We start from the raw sequence: 22036 nt of genomic DNA on the forward strand, positions 1-22036 counted from the left end.
CTGCTAAGCCACCTTGGATTAAGCACTCTTGTATAACATATAGATTATGCTTCAACAGTCTTCCCAGCACAGACCTGACTAACGGGACATGTTGGGCGTGGTCAGGAGAATAGACCAAAATGTAATCTATATAAACAACTACGCCCCATCGAAGCATGTCCCGAAACACTTTGGTAATAAAATTCTGGAAGACTGAAGGAGCATTAGACAGGCCACAGGGCATTATGAGATACTAGATTGTAAGCGCTCCTCAAGTCCAGTTTGGTGAAGTACTGCACCCCGTGCATTTGTTTGATGATGGTTGAAATGAGGAGTAAAGGATAGCTGAACTTAATGGTAGCTTTGTTCAGTGTTTGATAATCAATGCAGGGGCGCAGTCCCCCATCTTTCTTTTTAACAAAAAATAAGTTTGAGGAGGCTGGTGATGTAGAGGGGCAGATAAAACCCTGCTGGAGGCTCTCCTGTATGTAGATCTCCATGCCCTCAGTCTCCGCATAGGAGAGGGGATAGACATGTCCATGAGCTTTCCACATCTGGATTGTGCAACATTTGCCAATTATTCTTTTAAATATTATTCAAGCTCTGTGAAATTGGTTGTTGATCATTGCTTAGCAATCATTTTCAAGTCTTGCCATAGATTTTCAAGCAGATTTATGTCAAAACCCTAACTCGGCCACTCAAGGAACATTCACTGTCTTCTTGGTAAGCAACTCCAGTGTAGATTTGGCTTTGTATTTTAGGTTGTCCTGCTGAAAGGGGAATTCATCTCCCAGTGTCTGGTGGAAAGCAGACTGAACCAGTCCTTAATATTACAAGCATACCCATGACATGATGCAGCCACCACTATACTTGAAAATATGGAGAGTTGTACTCAGTAATGTGTTGTATTGGATTTGCCAAAAACATAACACTTTATATTCAGGACAAAAAGTTAATTGCGTTGCCACATTTTTTGCAATATTACGTTAGTGCCTTGTTGCAAACAGGATGCATGTTATGTACAGGCTTCCTTCTTTTGACTCTGTCATTTATGTTAGTATTGTGGAGTAACTACAATGTTATTGATCTGCCCTCAGTTTTTTCCTATCACAGCCATTAAACTCGGTAACTGTTTTAAAGTCACCATTGGCCTCATGGTAAAATCCATGAGCGGTTTTCTTCCTTTCCGGCAACTGAGTTAGGAAGGACGCCTGTATCTTTGTTGTGACTGATGGTATTGATACACCATCCAAAGTGTAATTAATAATTCACTCTGCTCAAAGAGATAGTCAATGTCTGCTTTTTCAACAACAACAAAAAAATGTGCCCTTCTTTGTGGTTGAATCTGTGGTTAAAATTCACTGCTCAACTGACGGACCTTAAAGATAATTGTATGTGTGTGGTACAGAGATGAGGCAGTCATTCAAAAACTCCTGAACTTATTTAGGCTTGCCTTAACAAAGGGGTTGAATACTTATTGACTTAAGACATTTCAGCTTTTCATTTTAAATTAATTTGTAAACATTTCCAACAACATAATTCCTATTTGACATTATGGGGTAGTGGGTAGACCAGTGACACAAAATAGTTGGCTTAATGCGTCACTAACATCATCGTAAGTCTTGCCAATGACCCGATATCCACTTGGTTAAACACACTCAAACTGTTTGAATGACTGTCCTCATAGTCCAATAGGGAATGTTTTCTGTCTTTTATCCATGTAAAGGTCCTATTGAAAATGTTACCTACAGTCATGTGGAGTTTGAACCTGGGTATCTTGCGTGGCAAACGGCTGTGTTAGCCTGCTGAGATAAAGTCCTAGGCATTAACTCGGTGAGCTAACACACGCCTTCAGATCTCAGGCAATGTTACTCATCAAACAACTGTGGTTGGCCAAAACGACCTCAGTTACATACAGTAAATACACTAACCTGAATAATAGGTGTAGGTGATTTTTTTATTGTGAGGCATGTCCTGGGGACTCACCACTGCTTGTCATTCCGTAGGTGGAAGAGGGGGGTCGTGCGTCCCTGGCCGGGGTTTGTGAGGGGGATGAGGTGGTGTCGCTGAATGGAGAACCCTGCGGTGACCTTTCCCTCCCAGAAGCTATTGCTGTCATTGACGCCTGCGTCGACTGCCTGCAATTACTGGTCAAAAGGTAACCCCAAAGGCTGGATTTTTCATTAACTACACCATGGTTTCTCAAACCAGGGTCTGCACATAATATCCAGAATTATATACCCCAAAATGTACTTAGCCTTTTGATTAGTTTTCTTTTTTGGAAAAAATGACTGCCAAGTTAACACCACAACCTTGGGGTGCTACAGGTTTATCCAGGTTTATGTCAATGCTCTCATAACTTACTGTTGCATTGGTGTGATAAACTGGGCCATATACTTCAAGGCATGGTTCAACACAACACAACAAGCACTAGTTAATTAGTTAACTATTTAAGTGATAATGGCAGAGAAGCCGGTATTTGGAGGATATATTGGCACGGGTGTTGTTAGGCCCGAGACTACAGTAATTTGAGGGCCGGCAAACCGTGCCAATATATCCTCCAAACACCGGCTTCGAGAGCATTATCACTTTTATATAATGGGTTACCAACATATTAAAATAACGATTGACATATTTTCATTAAAAACGTTATTCTGATTAATTAATTTATACTATTTCATCCTTCTACAAGATATAGTCCCGACACAAATCTAGGGTTGCTAGTTCTGTATCCAGTCGATCGTTCTAAATGTTCCATTGCCATATTGCCTGGCAAGGTTCTTATACCTTGCTTGCTAGCTAGAGAACTACGGCTAATTTAGAGTCACGTCAAAACGTGCAGCCAGAATAACAGCAAAGTAGCTGCATTTGCATTTGTTTAAGCTGTTTTCTAGGGACATTTATTTGGACACATCCATAACAATGAGCCAATGATTTCGCCTGGCATAGAAAATGTGCTCACTCGTCAGACCACTGTTGTTCAGAGGAGCTAGCCAACAAGAAAAATTAGATGTTAGTCTAAAAGAAATGTGAGTTAATGTCTAGATGCTTTTTATAGTGGAGATCAAGTTTATAAGTTGCCTGGCTGGGATGATGAGACAGTGGATTGCATTTTAATGACAACTTGTGGAATAGACACCGGCCGGAATGCAGTTTTAACCAATCAGCATTCAGGATTAGACCCAACCATTGTAAAATTGCATGTACACAGTTGAGTGGCCTGGAACATGGTGGTCGGACGGACAGATAGTGGTTCATTGGTAAGTGCGTTGACCTTTGAGTGTCTTGGCTGCTGACGAACCAGCTGTTGGAGATTTGTGTGCACACTCAACAAGCAGCTTTTAAACAGTTACTCAGTTGGCGTCACACACCCTGCGCGTCTGGTGTGCCATCGGATATTTGTGCCGATGCCCATATTTAAGGGAACACATACAGTGAGCTCCAAAAGTATTGGGACAGTGACACATTTGTTGTTGCTTTGGCTCTGTACTCCAGCACTTTGGATTTGAAATGATACAATGCAGTCAAAGTGCAAACTGTCAGCTTTCATTTGAGGGTATTTTCATATCAGGTGAACCGTTTAGAAATGACAGCACTTTTTGTACATAGTCCCCTTACTTTAGGGGACCAAAAGTATTGGGACATATTCACTTACACAAGTGTCCAAAACATTAGGTGAATCCAAGTGAAAGCTATAATCCCTTTTTAAATCCACTACTCGGTCCTCGGGACCCCAAGGGGTGCACGTTTAGTTTTTTGCCCTAACTTTCTCACTCATAATTTTTCACGATTCATTCAGGAATATCCGTAATCATGTTAGCATCCACATTAATGTAGAAGTGTTTAGAAACATAGTCTATTCTTATTTACAATACAAGTGACTCCAAAATGACACAATACATTTTTTACCATTATAAACTGGGTGGTTCGAGCGCTGAATTCTGATTGGCTGACAGCTGTGGTATATCAGACCGTATACCACTGGTGTGACAAAACATCACATTTTTTACCGCCATTATTAAGTTTGGAACCCATTTATAATAGCAATAAGGCACCTAAGGGGTTTGTGATATATGGCCAATATACCATGGCTAAGGGCTGTGTCGAAGTACTCCTTGTTGCGTCGTGCTTAAGAACAGCCCTTAGCCGTGGTATATTGGTCATATACCACACATCCTCAGGCCTTATTGCTTAATTTATTTATATTGGGCACAATATAATCTGAAACACAACCAAAGCAAACAGCAAATGCATCCTACAAGTTTGTACAGTCACAAGCTTAAATGTAGTCATTGCGTGCTAGTAATATGGGACCAAATACTTAACTTTTACTACTTTAATACACATACAGTTGAAGTCGGAAGTTTACATTCACTAAGGTTGGAGTCATTAAAACTAGTTTTTCAACCACTCCACAAATTTCTTGTTAACAAACTATAGTTTTGGCAAGTCGGTTAGGATAACCTACTTTGTGCATGACACAAGTCATTTTTCCAATAAATTGTTTACAGATAGATTATTTCACTTATAATTCACTGTATCACAATTCCAGTGGGTCAGAAGTTTACATACACTAAGTTGACTGTGCCTTTAAACAGCTTGGAAAATTACAGAAAATTATGTCATGGCTTTAGAAGCTTTTGATAGGCTAATTGACATAATTTGAGTCAATTGGAGGTGTACCTGTGGATGTATTTCAAGGCCTACCTTCAAACTCAGTGCCTCTTTGCTTGACATCATGGGAGAATCAAAAGAAATCAGCCAAAAATTGTAGACCTGTAGCAATTTTCAAACGCCTGAAGGTACCACATTCATCTGTACAAACAATTGTACGCAAGCATAAACACCATGGGACCACGCAGCCGTTATACCGCTCAGGAAGGAGACGTGTTCTTTCACCTAGAGATGAACGTACTTTGGTGCAAATCAATGCCAGAACAACAGCAAAGGACCTTGTGAAGATGCTGGAGGAAACAGGTACAAAAATATATATATCCACAGTAAAACGAGTCCTATATCGACATAACCTGAAAGGCCGCTCAGCAACTCATGCTCATGGGGACAAAGATCGTACTTTTTGGAGAAATGTCCTCTGATCTGATGAAACAAAAATAGAACTGTTTGGCCATAATGACCATCATTATGTTTGGAGGAAAAAGGGAGAGGCTTGCAAGCCGAAGAACACCATCCCAACCGTAAAGCACGGGGGTGGCAGCATCATGTCGTGGGGATGCTTTGCTGCAGGAGGGACTGGTGTACTTCACAAAATAGATGGCATCATGAGGAAGGGAAAATTATGTGGATGTATTGAAGCAACATCTCATGACATCAGTCAGGAAGTTAAAGCTTGGTCGCAAATGGGTCTTCCAAATGGACATTGACCCCAAGCATACTTCCAAAGTTGTGGCAAAATGGCTTAAGGACAACAAAGTTAAGGTATTGGAGTGGCCATCACAAAGCCCTGACCTAAATCCTATGGAAAATTTGTTGGCAGAACTGAAAAAGTGTGTGCGAGCAAGGAGGCCTACAAACCTGACTCAGTTACACCAGCTCTGTCAGGAGGAATGGGCCAACATTCACCCAACGTATTGTGGGAAGCTTGTGGAAGGCTACCTGAAATATTTGTCCCAAGTTAAACAGTTTAAAGGCAATGCTACCAAATACTAATTGATTGTATGTAAACTTCTGACCCACTGGGAATGTGATGAAAGAAATAAAAGCTGAATAAATCATTCTCTCTACTATTATTCTGACATTTCACATTCTTAAAATAAAGTGGTGATCCTAACTGACCTAAGATATGGAATATTTACTAGGATTAAATGTCAGGAATTGTGAAAAACCGAGTTTAAATGTATTTGGCTAAGGTATATGTAGACTTCAACTGTAAGTGAATTTGTCCCAATACGTTTGGTCCCCTAAATTGGGGAGACTATTTACAAAAAGTGCTGTAGTTTCTAAACGGTTCACTCGATATTGATGAAAATACCCTCAAGTTAAAGCGGATAGTCTGCACTTTAACCTCATAGTCAAAGTATTATTTCAAGGAGTACAGAGCTGAAACAACAACAAAAAATGTGTCACTCTCGCAATACTTTTGAAGCTCACTGTAAATCAGCCGGCAGGCACACAGTCCCTTTGAAAGTGGATTTTGTTACACTATAGTAGCCTGCTTTCTTATTTCTTATCCCCATATCTACAAAGCACTCTTTGACGTCAACAGACTAGATGGGTGAAAATAAATATTGTGGCAAAGCTAATTAGCCAATTGTCTCTTGTGACAGATGAAACACAGACCAGCTCACATTCAAGATTTGGTTCTGGGTGCCAAAATTATGCCACTTTAAGGGTGGTACTAATCCAGAATGCAGATTTTTTTCTAACCACATTCCAACCAGTGTCTATTCCACAAGTTACCAAAAGCTAAATAAATCTATGACGTTAAAATGCCTATTTACTCTGTTCCATCTGAGTGCACAATCCACTGTCTCATCAGCCCAGCTAAGCAATTTATAAACTTGATCTCCACTATAAAAAGCATCTAGACATTATCTCACCTTTCTTTTAGACTAACATTTAGTTTTCAACAGCAGACATTTGTATAAATCTTGCTGTCTGTCTCACCGACATTTGCAACATTGTTTCAATATTCAAATTCAATCTCCAGCTGTCCCATAGTAATGAACATGTTGACATACAGCCAGGCAGTGTTTCTCAGCCATTCGAAATCATGAATTAGCATAATTTTTATGGATTTATACAAAGAACTATCAATAGAAAACAAAATGAAACGAAATGCAGCTTGTTTGCAGTCTTTCCAGCTTCAGTTTGAAGTGATTGTGTTAGCTGTCTTGTTGGCTAGCTCCTCTGAACAACAGTGTCCTGACGAGAGAGAGTACATTTTCTATGCCAGGTGAAATCGTGCCTCATTAGCTCATTGTTATGTATGTATCCAAATAAATGTCACTAGAAAACAGCATAAACAAATGCAAATGCAGCTACTTTTGTTATTCTGGCTGCACTGTTTGACGTGACTGTCAGTTAGCCATAGTTGGCTAACTAGCAACAGTGGTGATTTTAGCATGTAAAAAAAACAACACTAAACAATACATTAATTGCGTTATAATGGTGACAAATGGTGCCCACAAACTGGCCTACATTAAGCTGTCCCAACATCTTACGACTGCTACACCTGGCTATCAGCGGAGCCTTGTCTGGCAGCGAAACAGTTCATTCAACCTCATTTACTGCCTTTTAAAAAACATAGCTGATATGGCTGACTTGCTTAAACAAATGTGGTTTCTAATGACAATTGAGATGTACAAACTATGGCATAAGGGGACGACAAGCGGATAAGAGGCTATCCGTAATTTCGATTAAATTAATGAGTGAGCTAGGACGGACGTAGTCAATATAACTATTTGTTTAGCACTTTTGATATGTACAGCGACAGAATTCAGAGCATGGGCCGTTCTTACAGTGTTCTCCCTGTACACCAAGTCAGAACCGTAGCATAAATTAAGAGGGGTAAAAAGACCAAATTATTAGGGTGAGGCACATGGGCTACTTACTACACAACATACACCTAGTATTATTTTATTAGCTACAGTATACATATCTCCCTGGCATATTACATCATGTATGCAGCAGCATACAATACATTTTTGGACTCACCTTGTTGTGCTGTGCTCACTTGAACAGGAAGGTGGCGAGGCGGTCCTTCATGGGCAAATGTTGCCATCAAAGTCTGGCATTCTCTGGATTTATGGTGCTTTCAAAACAACTGGGAACTCTGAAAAAAACAACATTGAATCATGATGACGTTATTGATCTTCAGGTCGTAGCTGTAGAAAGAGGCCAGATTTACAATTCCGAGTTGGATGACTGTTCAAAACGTATTTTCCCAGTCGGAGCTTGTTTATTCCCGACTTCCCAGTTGTCTTGAACTCACTGAAGTCAAATTTTCGCAGTTCCCGAGTTAACAGTTTTGAGTGTGGCACAAATCAGGCTTCATTGACAGCATGGGCGATGAAGAATGTTTATCATTTTAAACTTGGAAAAGAGCCCCTTAATCCCAGATTTGGGACCACATAGCCACTCTACTGAATAGTAGGCTAGTGATTGCTTTGCAATACTTGCAGTTAGCCACGGTCACTGATTCATTCCAAACCACTCATTGTTGAATATCTATTGTAAAGTGGCCGTTCCACTGGATGTCATAAGGTGAATGCACCAATTTGTAAGTCGCTCTGGATAAGAGCGTCTGCTAAATGACTTAAATGTAAATGCGATTTCCAACTTGTTGTGGAATGTTAAGTCCAATGGCCGATGAGCACTGATATGTTTTATCTATAATTTCTCTTCATATGACAAGGATTAAAAAGGATTTGCCAGTAGATTGTCGAATAGATTCATGATGATGACCGCTAGCTAAGATTTTGAAAGTAGGATGTTGACATGATCAGTCCAATCAAAGCTACTGTACATATCACGTGATTTGACGTAATTTTATCTGTGGCCAATGACCTTGAGCCTTCTTGGATAGGCACTTCTAATGTACATCTATGGCAGCACCCAAGGGGCTAGAATTTTCTAGCTCTACCCTTAGACTTGGCGGTGACGTAGTGTCCCCATGAGTGACAGAACACTGAGCCAATCACGGCGCAACACTCCGTATTTTCTGCTGGCTTGCCCCACCACCACAGAAAGCACTGAGCTAGGCTGAAATACCTGCATTTTGGAGCTGCCTTACTCAAGAAAACAAAAATGTTTGAATGCGGATTTATTCATTATATATATTTTTTACATTGTTTGCAAAGTGATTTGTGACACGTATTAATGCCAAAATAACATGCAAAACAGGCTCTGCCCCACCTGCTCTGAATGACGGGTCGCCATTGGCTAGCATTCAAGGGATAAGAACTTTGCCAGCCAGTATGGCAATGGACTATTTAGAACGAATGACTGGTTCGCGTCCATAGATACAGAACAAAAAGACTAAGCGACTGGGTCGCATCTCTGGCAACCGAACTGATAGAACGAGCAACCAGCCGGCTTGGGTAGCAACTGTAGATTTGTGTCGGGACTATATCTTGTGGAAGGATGAAACAGTATGAATAAATTCATCAAAAATAACGAATTCAAATATGTCAATCATTATTTGAGCATGTTGGTAACCCGTTGCATAAAAGTGATAATGCCCTGTTTGGAGGATATATTGGCACATATCCTATATCCTTTGCCATACTGGCTGGCAAAGTTCTTATCCTTTGCTTGCTAGCCAGTGGTGACCCGTCACTCCAAAAAGTTCTGGGACACTGTAAAGTCCATAAAGAATAAGAGCACCTCATCCCAACTGCCCACTGCACTGAGGCTAGGAAACACTGTCACCACCGATGAATCCACAATAATTGAGAATTTCAATAAGCATTTTTCTACGGCTGGCCATGCTTTCCAGCTGGCTACCCCTACCCCGGTCAACAGCCCTGCACCCCCCACAGCAACTTGCCCAAGCCTCCCCCATTTCTCCTTCACCCAAATCCAGATAGCTGATGTTCTGAAAGAGCTGCAAAATCTGGACCCCTATAAATCTGCCAGCCTAAACAATCTGGACCCTCTCTTGCTAAAATGATCTGCCGAAATTGTTGCGACCCCTATTACTAGCCTGTTCAACCTCTCTTTTGTATCGTCTGAGATCCCCAAAGATTGGAAAGCTGCCGCAGTCATCCCCCTCTTCAAAGGGGGAGACACTCCAGACCCAAACTGCTACAGACCTATATCTATCCTACCCTGCCTTTCTAAGGTCTTCGAAAGCCAAGTTAACAAACAGATCACCGACCATTTCGAATCCCACCGTACCTTCTCCGCAATGCAATCTGGTTTCCCAGCTGGTCATGGGTGCACCTCAGCCACGCTCAAGGTCCTAAACGATATCATAACCGACATCGATAAGAGACAGTACTGTGCAGCTTTATTCATCAACCTGGCCAAGTCTTTCGACTGTCAATCACCACATTCTTATCGGCAGACTCAACAGCCTTGGTTTCTCAAATGACTACCTCGCCTGGTTCACCAACTACTTCTCAGACAGAGTTCAGTGAGTCAAATCGGAGGGCTTGTTGTTCGGACCTCTGGCAGTCTCTATGGGGGTGCCACAGGGTTCAATTCTCAGCTGACTATTTTCTCTGTATACATCAATGATGTCGCTCTTGCTGCTGGTGATTCTCTGATCCACCTCTACGCAGACGACACCATTCTGCATACTTCTGGCCCCTTTTTGGACACTGTTTTAACTAACCTCCAGACGAGCTTCAATGTCATACAACTCTCCTTCCGTGGCCTCCAACTGCTCTTAAATACAAGTAAAACTAAATGCATGCTATTCAACCGATCGCTGCCAACACCTTCCCGCTCATCCAGCATCACTACTCTGGACGGTTCTGACTTAGAATATGTGGACAACTACAAATACCTAGGTGTCTGGTTAGACTGTAAACTCTCCTTCCAGACACACATTAAGCATCTCCAATCCAAAATTAAATCTAGAATCAGCTTCCTATTTCGCAACAAAGCATCCTTCACTCATGCTGCCAAACATACCTCGTAAAACTGACTATCCTGCCGATCCTTGACTTCGGCGATGTTATTTACAAAATAGCCTCCAACACTACTCAGCAAATTGGATGCAGTCTATCACAGTGCCATCCGTTTTGTCACCAAGGTCCCTTATACTACCCCATATACTACCCATATACAAACCCACTGGCTCCAGGTCATCTATAAGTCTTTGCTAGGTAGAGCCCCGCCTTATCTCAGCTCACTGGTCACCATAGCAGCAGCACCCACCTGTAGCACGCCCACCAGCAGGTATATTTCACTGGTCATCCCCAAAGCCAATTCCTCCTTTGGCACTTTTTCTTCTAGTTCTCTGCTGCCAATGACTGGAACGAACTGCAAAAATCACTGAAGCTGGAGGGTCATATCTCCCTCACTAATTTTAAGCACCAGCTGTCAGAGCAGCTCACAGATCACTGCACCTGTACAAAGCCCATCTGTAAATAGCCCATCCAACTACCTCATCCCCATACTGTTATTTATTTGATTTATTTTGCTCCTTTGCACCCCAGTAGCTCTACTTGCACACTCATCTTCTGCACATCTATCACTCCAGTGTTTAATTGCTATATTGTAATTATTTTGCCACTATGGCCTATTTATTGCCTTACCTCCCTTATCTTACCTCATTTGCACACACTGTATATAGATTCTTTCTATTGTATTATTGACTGTATGTTTGTTTATTCCATGTGTAACTCTGTGCTGTTGTTTGTGTCACACTGCTTTGCTTTATCTTGACCAGGTCGCAGTTGTAAATGAGAACTTGTTCTCAACTAGCCTACCTGGTTAAATAAAGGTGAAATAAATTTAAAATTTAAAATATTCAGGGCAGGTGGGGCAGAGCCTGTTTTGTGTATTATTTTGTCATTAATACATGCCAATATATCCTCCAAACACCGGCTTCGAGGGCATTATCACTTAATTAAATATGTTTGGTCACATCTCTCACCCCCTTCCCTTTTGGTTGCTAGGTTCTAATTGACTCCAATGCAATAATTGTAGTGACACAACGACATACTGCATTTCTCTATGACGCTGAAAGGGGAAATGAAGTGGGGCCCAATTGAAATGTGATTGCCTTCCACTTCAGTGCTTCACTCCAGTCATTTAACATGAGGGACGGAGATTGAGTTTGCTTGATTATGGTGACCACTTGAGGGGCCAGTGGTGGATGAGATGGCTTTAGTTAACACAAACGTCAAGTGCTCTGGTGCGCAGCACAATATTCAACGATATTACATATTGGAAATCCAGGTAATCAAATCATGAGATCAAAAAGACATGTTTTTTTATTTTTATTATATGTTTTATGCCAGTCCCCAGATAACCTTTTACCTGCGTCTTCAAGGGAAGAGGAAACGGAGACATATTATCTATCTATCTATCTATCTATCTATCTATCTATCATCTATCTATCTATCTATCTATCTATCTATCTATCTATCTATCTATCTATCTATCTATCTATCTATCTATCTATCTATCTATCTATCTATCTATCTATCTATCTATCTATCTATCTATCTATCTATCTATCCCATTTCAAACCAAATGACCATACCAAACCATACTTTTATTATGCACAGTCTAAACACTTGTAAATTCAAAGTGATTTTCATTGAGCTATTGTATGATGTGTTATGCTCCTTACTCCCCCCCCCCCCCCCCTGCTCATACAGATGCTGCGCACTATCCCCTGAGGCATTTCATTCAGAGGAGACCTACTTTGGCACAAGGGAGTCCTCTGGTGAGGCTTTGGAAAGCACCAACCTCCGCATCCTGTCCCTTGGCAGGTCCCAACCACCCAGAGCGCTCTACATCGCTGAGTCCCAGGATGAGGCCTACTATGGGGAGACAGAGAGTGACACGGAGGCCGCCAGAGGGACCCATCTGGTCCGTACCCAGCTCTGCGTGCCCGCTACTGGGGAGTGCAGCGGCCCAGAGTCCCAGTTACTCGGAGGGGACGGAGTTCGAGCAGGACCCCAGGGAGGGGCAATGGTGGAGCTCCAGTTGTCCCTCTCTGAACACACCCTGGAGGATCCTGTCTGCACCTCCCTGGGGAGTGCTCTTGGAATAGAGGGGGAGATCCAGGCGAGAGAGGCCCTCCAGAACAAGGCCCTCCTCCATACCACCACCCACTCGCTCTACGTCTGTGGCCCAGCTAGGGAGCCCCTGAGTCAGCATGGAGTGGTGGAGATCACCCTGCACCATCCCGCAGCCGGAAGGGGTTCTCCATGTCTGGTAGAGGGGGAGGGTGCCTGTGGGGCCAGTGGAAATGTTGGTGGAGCCCCCAGGGAGGAAGGAGCAGGTCAAAGCCAGGGAGCTCCTGCCTCCTTCACTGTCTCCTTCGGAATTCCCAAAGAGGGTGCCGAGCCGGCAGAGGAGCCAGACTCGGATTCGGAGAAGGACCTTGGGAAACCCAACAAGCACCGGGCCAGGCACGCCAGTGAGTACTCTATGCCTGTTTCCACTGTTACTAGTCCTGCTTTGTGTGTGTATTTATGAGGGTCAAATTACTGTTGTCTTATAGGGTTCACCGACTCAGACCTAATAGCAGACTGACATACTGTAGCACTGCTGTGAACTGCATTTGTCAACTCAACTCTGGGAGGCATGTGTGCATTCCTTAGCCCGGTGCCCTGTTGCACACAAAAATGTGGCCCCAAAAATAGTAGATGCTCTTTCTTACTTGGGAGGGGTTTTGTTTGGATTGAAGCAGAGAGGTCCAGTTCAAGCCTGAATAGTATCCAGTTTGTAGTATCCAAGATCACTGAGGGCAGGATTGTGGCAATATAATGGGTAGAGATAGAGAATGATTGTGTTTTTAAAAAATATATAAATGTTTTCCTCTAGCTTAGAATAGGGGCTTGATGAGGATGTGTCTTTCAGGGCGATAAATATGACATTTAATTGAATGCCAGCGCGTTGATGATGCCTGTAGAAGTGCTCTTTGACGGACACCAGCATGTGCTGCACTAGCCCGTTACCCGATCCTTTAAAACCGTATGTCTTAGCCCGCGCCGTAAAGCGAGCTTCGCCCACTACTCCCAGTCTTCCTCCACCTTGAGGTTAGTCGTACTGAGGGAAATAAAAATGTAAGGATGGGTACTTTTTTAAATCACAGCTTTTTATGTTTGTGTATGTGTGTGTAGGGTTGGTGCTGTTAAAGAGTGTGTGGACATGACTGTCGTCGCCTCGGGTTTAGGTGACAGATCCGAGAGTGGACTTACAGATAAGGAGTGGGAAAGGTGCTTGGGTGCTGGTGAATGCACTCCCGTCCCACAGACTATTTTTAATTCATTTTATCTCTTCTATGCTCTGCCATTGGCTCAAACTATGGGGACCACCCATTTGAATAGGCTTTCACAGCTTTGTTAATATCGTGTATTATCGGGGAACAAACTAGGAGGATATTAGACAGTTGGTCAGAGAATTAGGTAATTGCTTTTTGTGTTGATTTAATAGAGATTTTGTAGATTGAATGATCAAATCTGTGATAAGTATCGGCACTGAGGTAAAGGGCTTTAAAGGACTTTTTGTTGGGCTATAGATAACCAAGTATAAGATCAGGACCAGGGACATATTGAATGAATGAGTGAATGAATGGATTAGATTTAGCTCTTATGCATGTTTATGGAAATGTGTAGGTTATTGCTTGCATTTATGTCATTTGAGGGATTTCTACAAATGTGTTTTTGCTTGAAAAAAAGATCCCGGGTTTTCAATATAATGGGGTGAATACAATTGTTTGCTATGATATTTAACGCTGCTTTTAATTTACTATCTAATAGCATGGTGTGATTTAAGTTAGCAGTTTGTCAGAATTTCTGCTATTTTTCATGTCTGCCATTTAAAGAGTGATTGTATGTGTGAAATATCAGTGAAAGTAATTAGTGAGTGGTTGCTTTCATGTATTAAGATATGTTTTCACAATGTCATTAGGGTGGACATGCAGTGTTAAGATGTATTCAAGATTATCAAAAGACTTTTGAAAATGTGGTTGCATTGCAGGCCTGCTGGTATCTGAAAACAGTGTAACTTGGTGTGGCAAACATTTTCCGATGCATGTTCATCCAAATGGAATGATTTGTGGTCGTCTCAATTAGACCCAAGCTATTAATAACCATTATATGCAGTTCAATTAAATAGGCCACAAGAAGCAACCATTTGAAATATCCCTCTTCTCTCTCCCTCTACCCTTTCTCTCTTCCTCCCTCCACCTATCTCTCTCTCTCGCTATCTCTCTCCCTCGCTCTATTTTGCAGGGCTCAGGCGCAGTGAGAGCCTGTCAGACAAGCAGGTGAAGGAGGCCAAGTCTAAATGTAAGCGCATTGCTATTCTTCTGAACGCTGACGCTCCCAACCCCAACAACAAGGGGGTGTTGATGTTCAAGAGGCATCGACAGAGGGCCAAGAAGTACACACTCGTCAGCTACGGCACTGGTGAGAGCGAACCAGAGTACGACGACGACAGCGAGGAGGAGGAAGACTACGAGGAAAAAGACCCCCGAGCGATCAGATTTACCCTCGTAGCCACAACCAGCGAGTCAGAGCTTGACGAGGACTTCATTACTAATGCCCATGGTGGAGGCAGAGTGATAACCTGCGACTGGGACACGGGACTACTCAAGATCGAGCGCAAGCTCAATTCCGGAGAGGAGATGGAGCAACTGCCCAACACTACGGGCAAGGGGGCCACAATGTTTTCCCAGCGCCGCCAGCGCATGGACGAGATCGCTGCCGAACATGAGGAGATGAGGCGCCAGGGGATTCCTGTGGAGGGAGTGCAGGAGGTGGAGAAGCATGCAGCCTACCAGCAGATGGAGGAGCGCTCGTACATGCAGGCCACCACAGAGAGCCAGGCCTACATGGACGTGAACGTGCACCAGAAGCAGCAGCAACAGTATCAGCAGTTCCAAGAGCAGCAGTATTACGAGCAGCAACAGCAGCAGCAGCAATACCAGCAGCAGCAGCAATACCAGCAGCAACAACAGTACGAGCAGCAGAAATACAACCAGCAGCAGCAATACCAGCAGCAACAATATCAACAACAGCAGCAGTACCACCAGCAGCAACAAATTCAACAGTACTCGTCTAACATGAACGGCGTCGCCAACCACCAAAGCAATGAAATGCAGAGTTCCATGAGCAATCGAAACCCCCAACTCTTCTCGGTACAAAACCAGGTGCCCATCCCAATTCTTCCCCCAGTGAGTGGGAACAACCAAGAAGCGATGATTCAGGGGGAGCAGATTGCCTCGCGCGACGAGCGCATTTCAACGCCGGCTATTAAGTCTGGGATCTTGCAGGACACAAGGAACAGATTCAAGGGCAAGCCAATGTTCAATTTCAAACAGGCTCCCAAAGTGCCACCCAACCCGGAGCTTATGAATCTCCTCAACAGAAGTGACAAGAAGTTGGATTTTGAGTCAGCTACGGAAGAGGACTACCTTAGCTTGGGGGCTGAGGCTTGCAACTTTCTCCAGTCACCAAGGGTCAAACATAAGACGCCTCCACCAGTCGCTCCCAAGCCCATCATTAATCCCAACTCTCCGCCTTGGTCCCCTCAGCCTGAGCTGGCCAACCAGGAGTTGCCACTGCATGCTGAAAATAGTGTCCCCACACCTGCTACAGCCTCTGAGCCTGAGTCCGCCCCTGCTCCAGAACTAGATCCAACCCCTGTACCGACCCCAGAACCCTCCCCCCCTCTTGCACCCCAGGAAGTTCCTGCCAACACCCCTTCTCCAGAAAAACACACATGTAGTCCCCCAGGGTCCCAGGCAGAGCAGCAGCCCCAGCAAGCACCAGCCTGGGGAAGAAATGGACCTTCTCCACCTCAGCCTCATTCACAACCCGAGCCTCAAGTGAGTTCTAAGGCTCCACCACAAACACAGGCACAACAGCAGCCACAACTGCAGCCACACGTGAGTACTTGGACACCTGCTGAAATGAAGCCCCAGGCTCCAGCTCCAAGTCAGTCCCCACCACAGCTCCCTTGGGTGACTCCCCAACCTCCTCCTCCTCAGCCTCAAGCTCAGCCTCAGCCACCAATGAATTATTGGGCTGCCCAGCCCCAATGGGCTCAACCTCAAGAGCAAGCACAGGCCCAGCCACCATGGGTTCAGCCTCAAGAACAAGTACAGCCCCAGTCACCTTGGGCTCAGCCTCAAGAACAAGTTCAGCAACAGCCCCAGCCACCATGGACTCAGCCTCAAGAACAAGCACAGGCCCAGCCACCATGGGTTCAACCTCAAGAACAAGTCCAGCAACAGCCCCAGCCACCTTGGGCTCAGCCTCAAGAACAAGTTCAGCAACAGCCCCAGCCACCATGGGCTCAGCCTCAAGAACAAGCACAGGCCCAGCCACCATGGGTTCAACCTCAAGAACAAGTCCAGCAACAGCCCCAGCCACCTTGGGCTCAGCCTCAAGAACAAGTTCAGCAACAGCCCCAGCCACCATGGGCTCAGCCTCAAGAACAAGTTCAGCAACAGCCCCAGCCACCTTGGGTTCAGCCTCAAGAACATGTACAGCAACAGCCCCAGCCACCATGGGGTCAACAACCTCAGCCTCCACAACAGGCTTGGCCCCAGGCCCAGGCCCAGCCTCAGCCACCTTGGGTGTCATCACCTCAGCCTCCAATGAATGCATGGACACCACCACAGAGCCAGGCCCAGCCACCACAGCCACCTTGGGCCCAATCAGCCCAACCCCAACCTACAGCTCAGCCCCAACCCCATATGAATACATGGGCCCAAGCACCTGCTCAGGCTCAAGCACAGCTACCCATTAATGCCTGGACCCCAGATCAGAATCAGGATCAGCCACAGTCACATTGGGCCCAAACAACTCCAACCCAATCCCCATCCCAGCAAAGCTGGCAACAGCCACCTCCACAGCAGACACCCTCACAGCCACCTATGAATGCATGGGCCCCGGCTCAGGCACAGCCTCAGACACACACAAGTACCTGGGCCCCACAACCACAGCAAGCCCCAGTAAATACCCAGACCCCGATGGACAGAGTGGCTCAACCTTCTCCGAAACCTGAGAATGCGCCACAAAATGCTCCCCGTTGTATTCCTCCTCCTCGCCCACAGCGAATGAATTCTTACACGCTTGGAGAAAGGTCATCGTCACCCCTCATCAATCCAATGGCCAGCGTCTTGGTACCAGTGCGAGGCATGGGCTCAGCTTTGTTGATGCCGGCTGTTACAGGGAAAGGAGCCGATTTGTTCGCCAAGAGGCAGTCTCGTATGGAGAAGTATGTCGTGGATTCGGACACTGTGCTGGCAGCCACTGCACAGGCAGCCCAGCAAGCCCAAGCAGCCACTGTGCAGGAAAACAAGGCAAGGTCCACATCGCCCTCTCCCTCCGTACCTCATTCGTGGAAATATTCACCCAATTGCAGAGCTCCCCCTACATCAAATTACAACCCCATACAGTCCCCGTCCTACCCACCAGGGGCCATTAAGCAACCCCCTCCATCTAGCCCTGCGGCCAAAGCCAAGAAAGGGAAAGGCAAACCTGCCTGCAAACCCCTTGCTGTTATAGATGTCATGAAACATCAGCCGTATCAGCTCAATGCCTCCCTTTTCACATATGGCCCAGCAGTGGAGGCTGCCGAGGCTGCCAAGGCCGCTGCACCAAAGCCTGCCCCAGCCCCTGCCCCAGTCCCTCCAAACCAAAACCAACCAATCAGATATGAGAAACTTTCCCCTGTCCAGCCGGCTGGACCAATGAATGCTGCCTATCCACAGCAGCCTCAGCACCCTCAGCAGCCCTATGGGATGCCCCCTCAACCAAACATGCACGATAGTCCCTACCACCAAGTCCCACCTAATGCTTACCAGCCACCTAACAACCCCTACCAGCAAGCTCCTGCTGGCCCTTACCAACAACCATATAATCCCCTTTACCAACAAGCCCCTCCAGCCCCTTATCTACCCCAGCACCATCCCCATCCCCAGCCCCAAGCTCCAAACCCTTCCTACCAACCGACCCCCCAAGGTCCATATCAGCCAGCCCATAGCCCCCCTTACCAAGCAGCACCCCAAGCTCCCTACCAGCCACTACCTCCCAGTACCTATGTGGTCCCCAGCTTTCCGATAGCAGCAAAGCCTGAGTCCATCTCTGGGGGTAGCACCGCTCCAAAGCCCAGGTTCATGGCCAAAAAGAGTTCAGCCCAGGTCTGGAAGCCAGCAGCTGTGGAGAAAGAGTGATTTTGATAGGATGACTAAGTGATATTTGCTTGAAACAACATAAGATCTAGTTAAAATAGACATTCATACAAATGCAATATATTCATAGAAGGCTTTTAAGATGCCTTTTCTCAATATTTTACAGCCAACATATTTTTTTTAAATGATGTCACAATATGACACATTTTAGAATGTCAAATATCATAAGGTTCGGGTGTAGTTTTCCACCAGCTAAGCAAAGCTTTTCAAAGTTTGTTTCTTAGCATTAATGCAATGCAAAACAAATTGAAAATGAAATATATGATATTGGTATAGCTTATTACTTACCTGAGACAAAAAATTATAAAATGTAGATTTTCAGGAAAGCCATGAAATGCATTCAATGGACTTATGATGTGAATCAGTGTTGATTCATCAGAGTCTGTGAGCAGGCATTGACAGAATGTGAACAGGTGAGTGTTTATTGCTGAGGGAAAAAAATGGAAATGAGAGTAGATTGAAAGGTGATTTAAGAAAATGTTGGTGATGAGTACTAAGGAGGTGCGTGAGCGAGTGCTAATTTTGAGAATCTTTTCTGCAATATCAACAGTGTATTTGTTAGCTGTTAAGATGTGCAATAATTGTTTGTCAAAATTGACCTTGATGACAAAGAGAAGACTAATTGATTAGTAGCGACTAAAGACGTTTAAAACATGGTAAGGGAGACCAGGACTGGTCAGTTGAAATATATTTAGAGACAGGTTTGAGAACTGTCTGGCTTTATTTGACATATTCTCCTGAGACCCAGTTTTAGATAATTTATACATTTTTTATTACGTTTATTAAGTTTTTGGGGTGAAGAAAAAAACATGTTAAAGGATGTTCACTGTTAGTGGCCATTGGGACTGGGTTGATAGTAAATATGAAAAAATATGAACAATTACAGTAAGTGGGGGCAGTAGGTAAAGAACATAGTTTAGCTCTTATTTAATGTCACATATGATTACATTGTTCAAAAACTCACCAAACTATTCCTGAGATATTTACCTATTAGAAACCATTTGAACATCAAACTCACAAAAATTATAATTATACAATTACACACACTTACTATGAAATGTGCTAATTGTGATGGTAGGCATTTTGAAGAACCATAAAGAAAAAAAGGATCAAGGTGACACCCCCACACATGTTGTCATTGAAAAGCCCAGAATGTCCTCTCAAAGGTACAACAGGATCTACCACAGTGGCATGTATGGCCTAAGAGATACGGACCAAAAACCAATGTCCATTAGAGAGGACGAAAATGAATTCCTGGATCTTAGGAGGATATGTATGTTTTGTATGTATAGTGAAATTGTTTAGATTTGGTGGATATAATGCTCATATGCTATAATGAATAGGAAACCTGCCGACTTAATTTTAACAAAAATATTCAGAAATTACATTGCAAAAAGTTTATGTATTGTATTTTATGGAAGTATATAGGTAACTGCCAAAATAAAGGAAACACGAGTAAATGAGGGATACAAAGTATATTGAAAGCAGGTGCTTCCACACAGGTGTGGTTCCTAAGTTAATTAAGAAATGTTCATCTCATCATGCATAAGGTCATGTATAAAAAATGTCCAGTTGCCCATTCTTTTGGCTACCATGGCTAGAAGAGATCTTAGTGACTTTGAAAGAGGGGTCTCAAAGGAGCATAGGGGGTTTAAAGGGTGTGTGTGTGTGTGTGTGTGTGTGTGTCTGCGTGTGCGTGTGCGTGTGCGATTGCGCGTTTTTTAGGCCCCCATCTCTTAGAGGTGGAATGTACTTGGACGAATGTAGGATGTAGATCGTGTACAATTTCCTTCAGCGTCTTCCAAAGACCCTACTTGAATGGTTTGGTTTTATTTTAAACTTTTTACCAGCTGTTGCGTCATGTTAGGTTCCTACATTTAAACTGTCCAATGTCACAGATTATATGTTTGTGTGTAGTGAGAGCTGTTGGTTTGGGAGGGTTAGTAGGCTTGAATTTCACCTACACGAATGGCAGTCACTCACTACCTCTCTAGCTTTGGCCTACAAATGATTGTCTTTCTCACTTTTCTGATTTCAGCTTTGCATCCTTTTTCTATGTTTCTGTCCACCTGCTTTGATTTTACATAATGCCAAAAAACAAACATCATTAAAGGGATATTTAAATAAGCACAGTTACAGAATAAAAGGTGAGTTAGGATGAACCACCCTGTAATGTTAAGGTATAATTTCGTATAGGGTTGCTTCCTTTCGTTCTTGAAGTTGTTTCTTTTTCATTGTCTTTTGTGTGTTTCTTCTTCATAGTGCACTTCCTGTAAGATTCACATCGGAGCAATTAAAATGTATTTTATCCTTCTGTTTGCGTTTCCTTGGTTGGTCTCTTCTGCATTTTTTAGATCCCATTCCGTTTGTTACTCTCTACTTTTCCTCTACACCTTCTTTCTGCCTGGCACAACATTGTTCCCACTTTGTCACCACTTCGCCATATTTTCTGTACAAAAAAAATGACCACACCCACACAATTAAAACATGCATTCATTGTTTTGTTACTTCTTTACTCAAATATGACAACGGATGGATTGTAGGTTTAGATTTACAAAACTGCAACACATCTTGTACTATTTTCAGTCATAGCAAAATACAAATCATACTTGAAATAATCACAGCCGAAGGGACTTTGAGAAGAGTTAACTAGAACAGAGGAGAAGAAACTTGTGCTGGTAATCCATGTCATCTTCTAAACAACTGACATGTTTACTGGCATAGCCAACATGATTTTGTACTGTCAGAGTGGATATAGCTACGACTGTTACCACTGTGTTTTATTATTGTAAATTCAATGGATAGCCAACCACTTTCCAATAATAGCTCACTGCTCGCCTTCTATAAAAGCCTTGTAACCAGCCAGCTGCCCCTGCTTAGAAATCGGATATGTTCCTCACCCAAACTCTAGAGTTCTCTAGAATGCTAGGAAAGTGCTCAAAAGGCACATTATCATCCCTGACCGCATGGTCACTGATTCTGCATCAAGGGTATTTCGTTCTTTGACGAGCTCATCGAATTGGAGCTTGGAGTGACCTCATTGGATAAGATTGGAGGATGAGCAAGCTCTGACCTAAATGTTTACCCGTCAGTCTTGCATCATCACGTCGTTTTGGGATCCATGTTAGAGGGGTTGTCAAGGGGAGGTCATCTGTTTAGAGGGAGTCTTAATATCAATCGGTGCCCAGAGCAGGCTGCAGGAAC

The 22036-nt window shown here is 43.8% G+C and overlaps 1 protein-coding gene across 1 annotated transcript in view; it reads left to right on the top strand.

The window, feature by feature from the left end:
- The window catches only part of LOC139561144 (synaptopodin-2-like), a 50076-nt gene extending 30816 nt beyond the window's left edge, over window positions 1-19260 (top strand). Inside the window, exons 2-4 of the mRNA XM_071378039.1 lie at window positions 1986-2137; window positions 12276-13042; window positions 14862-19260. Of these exons, the coding sequence (XP_071234140.1) occupies window positions 1986-2137; window positions 12276-13042; window positions 14862-18814 (4872 nt within the window). The 3' untranslated portion in view covers window positions 18815-19260. The remainder of the gene's footprint in view (window positions 1-1985; window positions 2138-12275; window positions 13043-14861) is intronic.
- Window positions 19261-22036: the final 2776 nt, after the last annotated feature.

Source organism: Salvelinus alpinus, chromosome 31 (assembly GCF_045679555.1).
Source record: "Salvelinus alpinus chromosome 31, SLU_Salpinus.1, whole genome shotgun sequence".
NCBI lineage: Eukaryota > Metazoa > Chordata > Actinopteri > Salmoniformes > Salmonidae > Salvelinus > Salvelinus alpinus.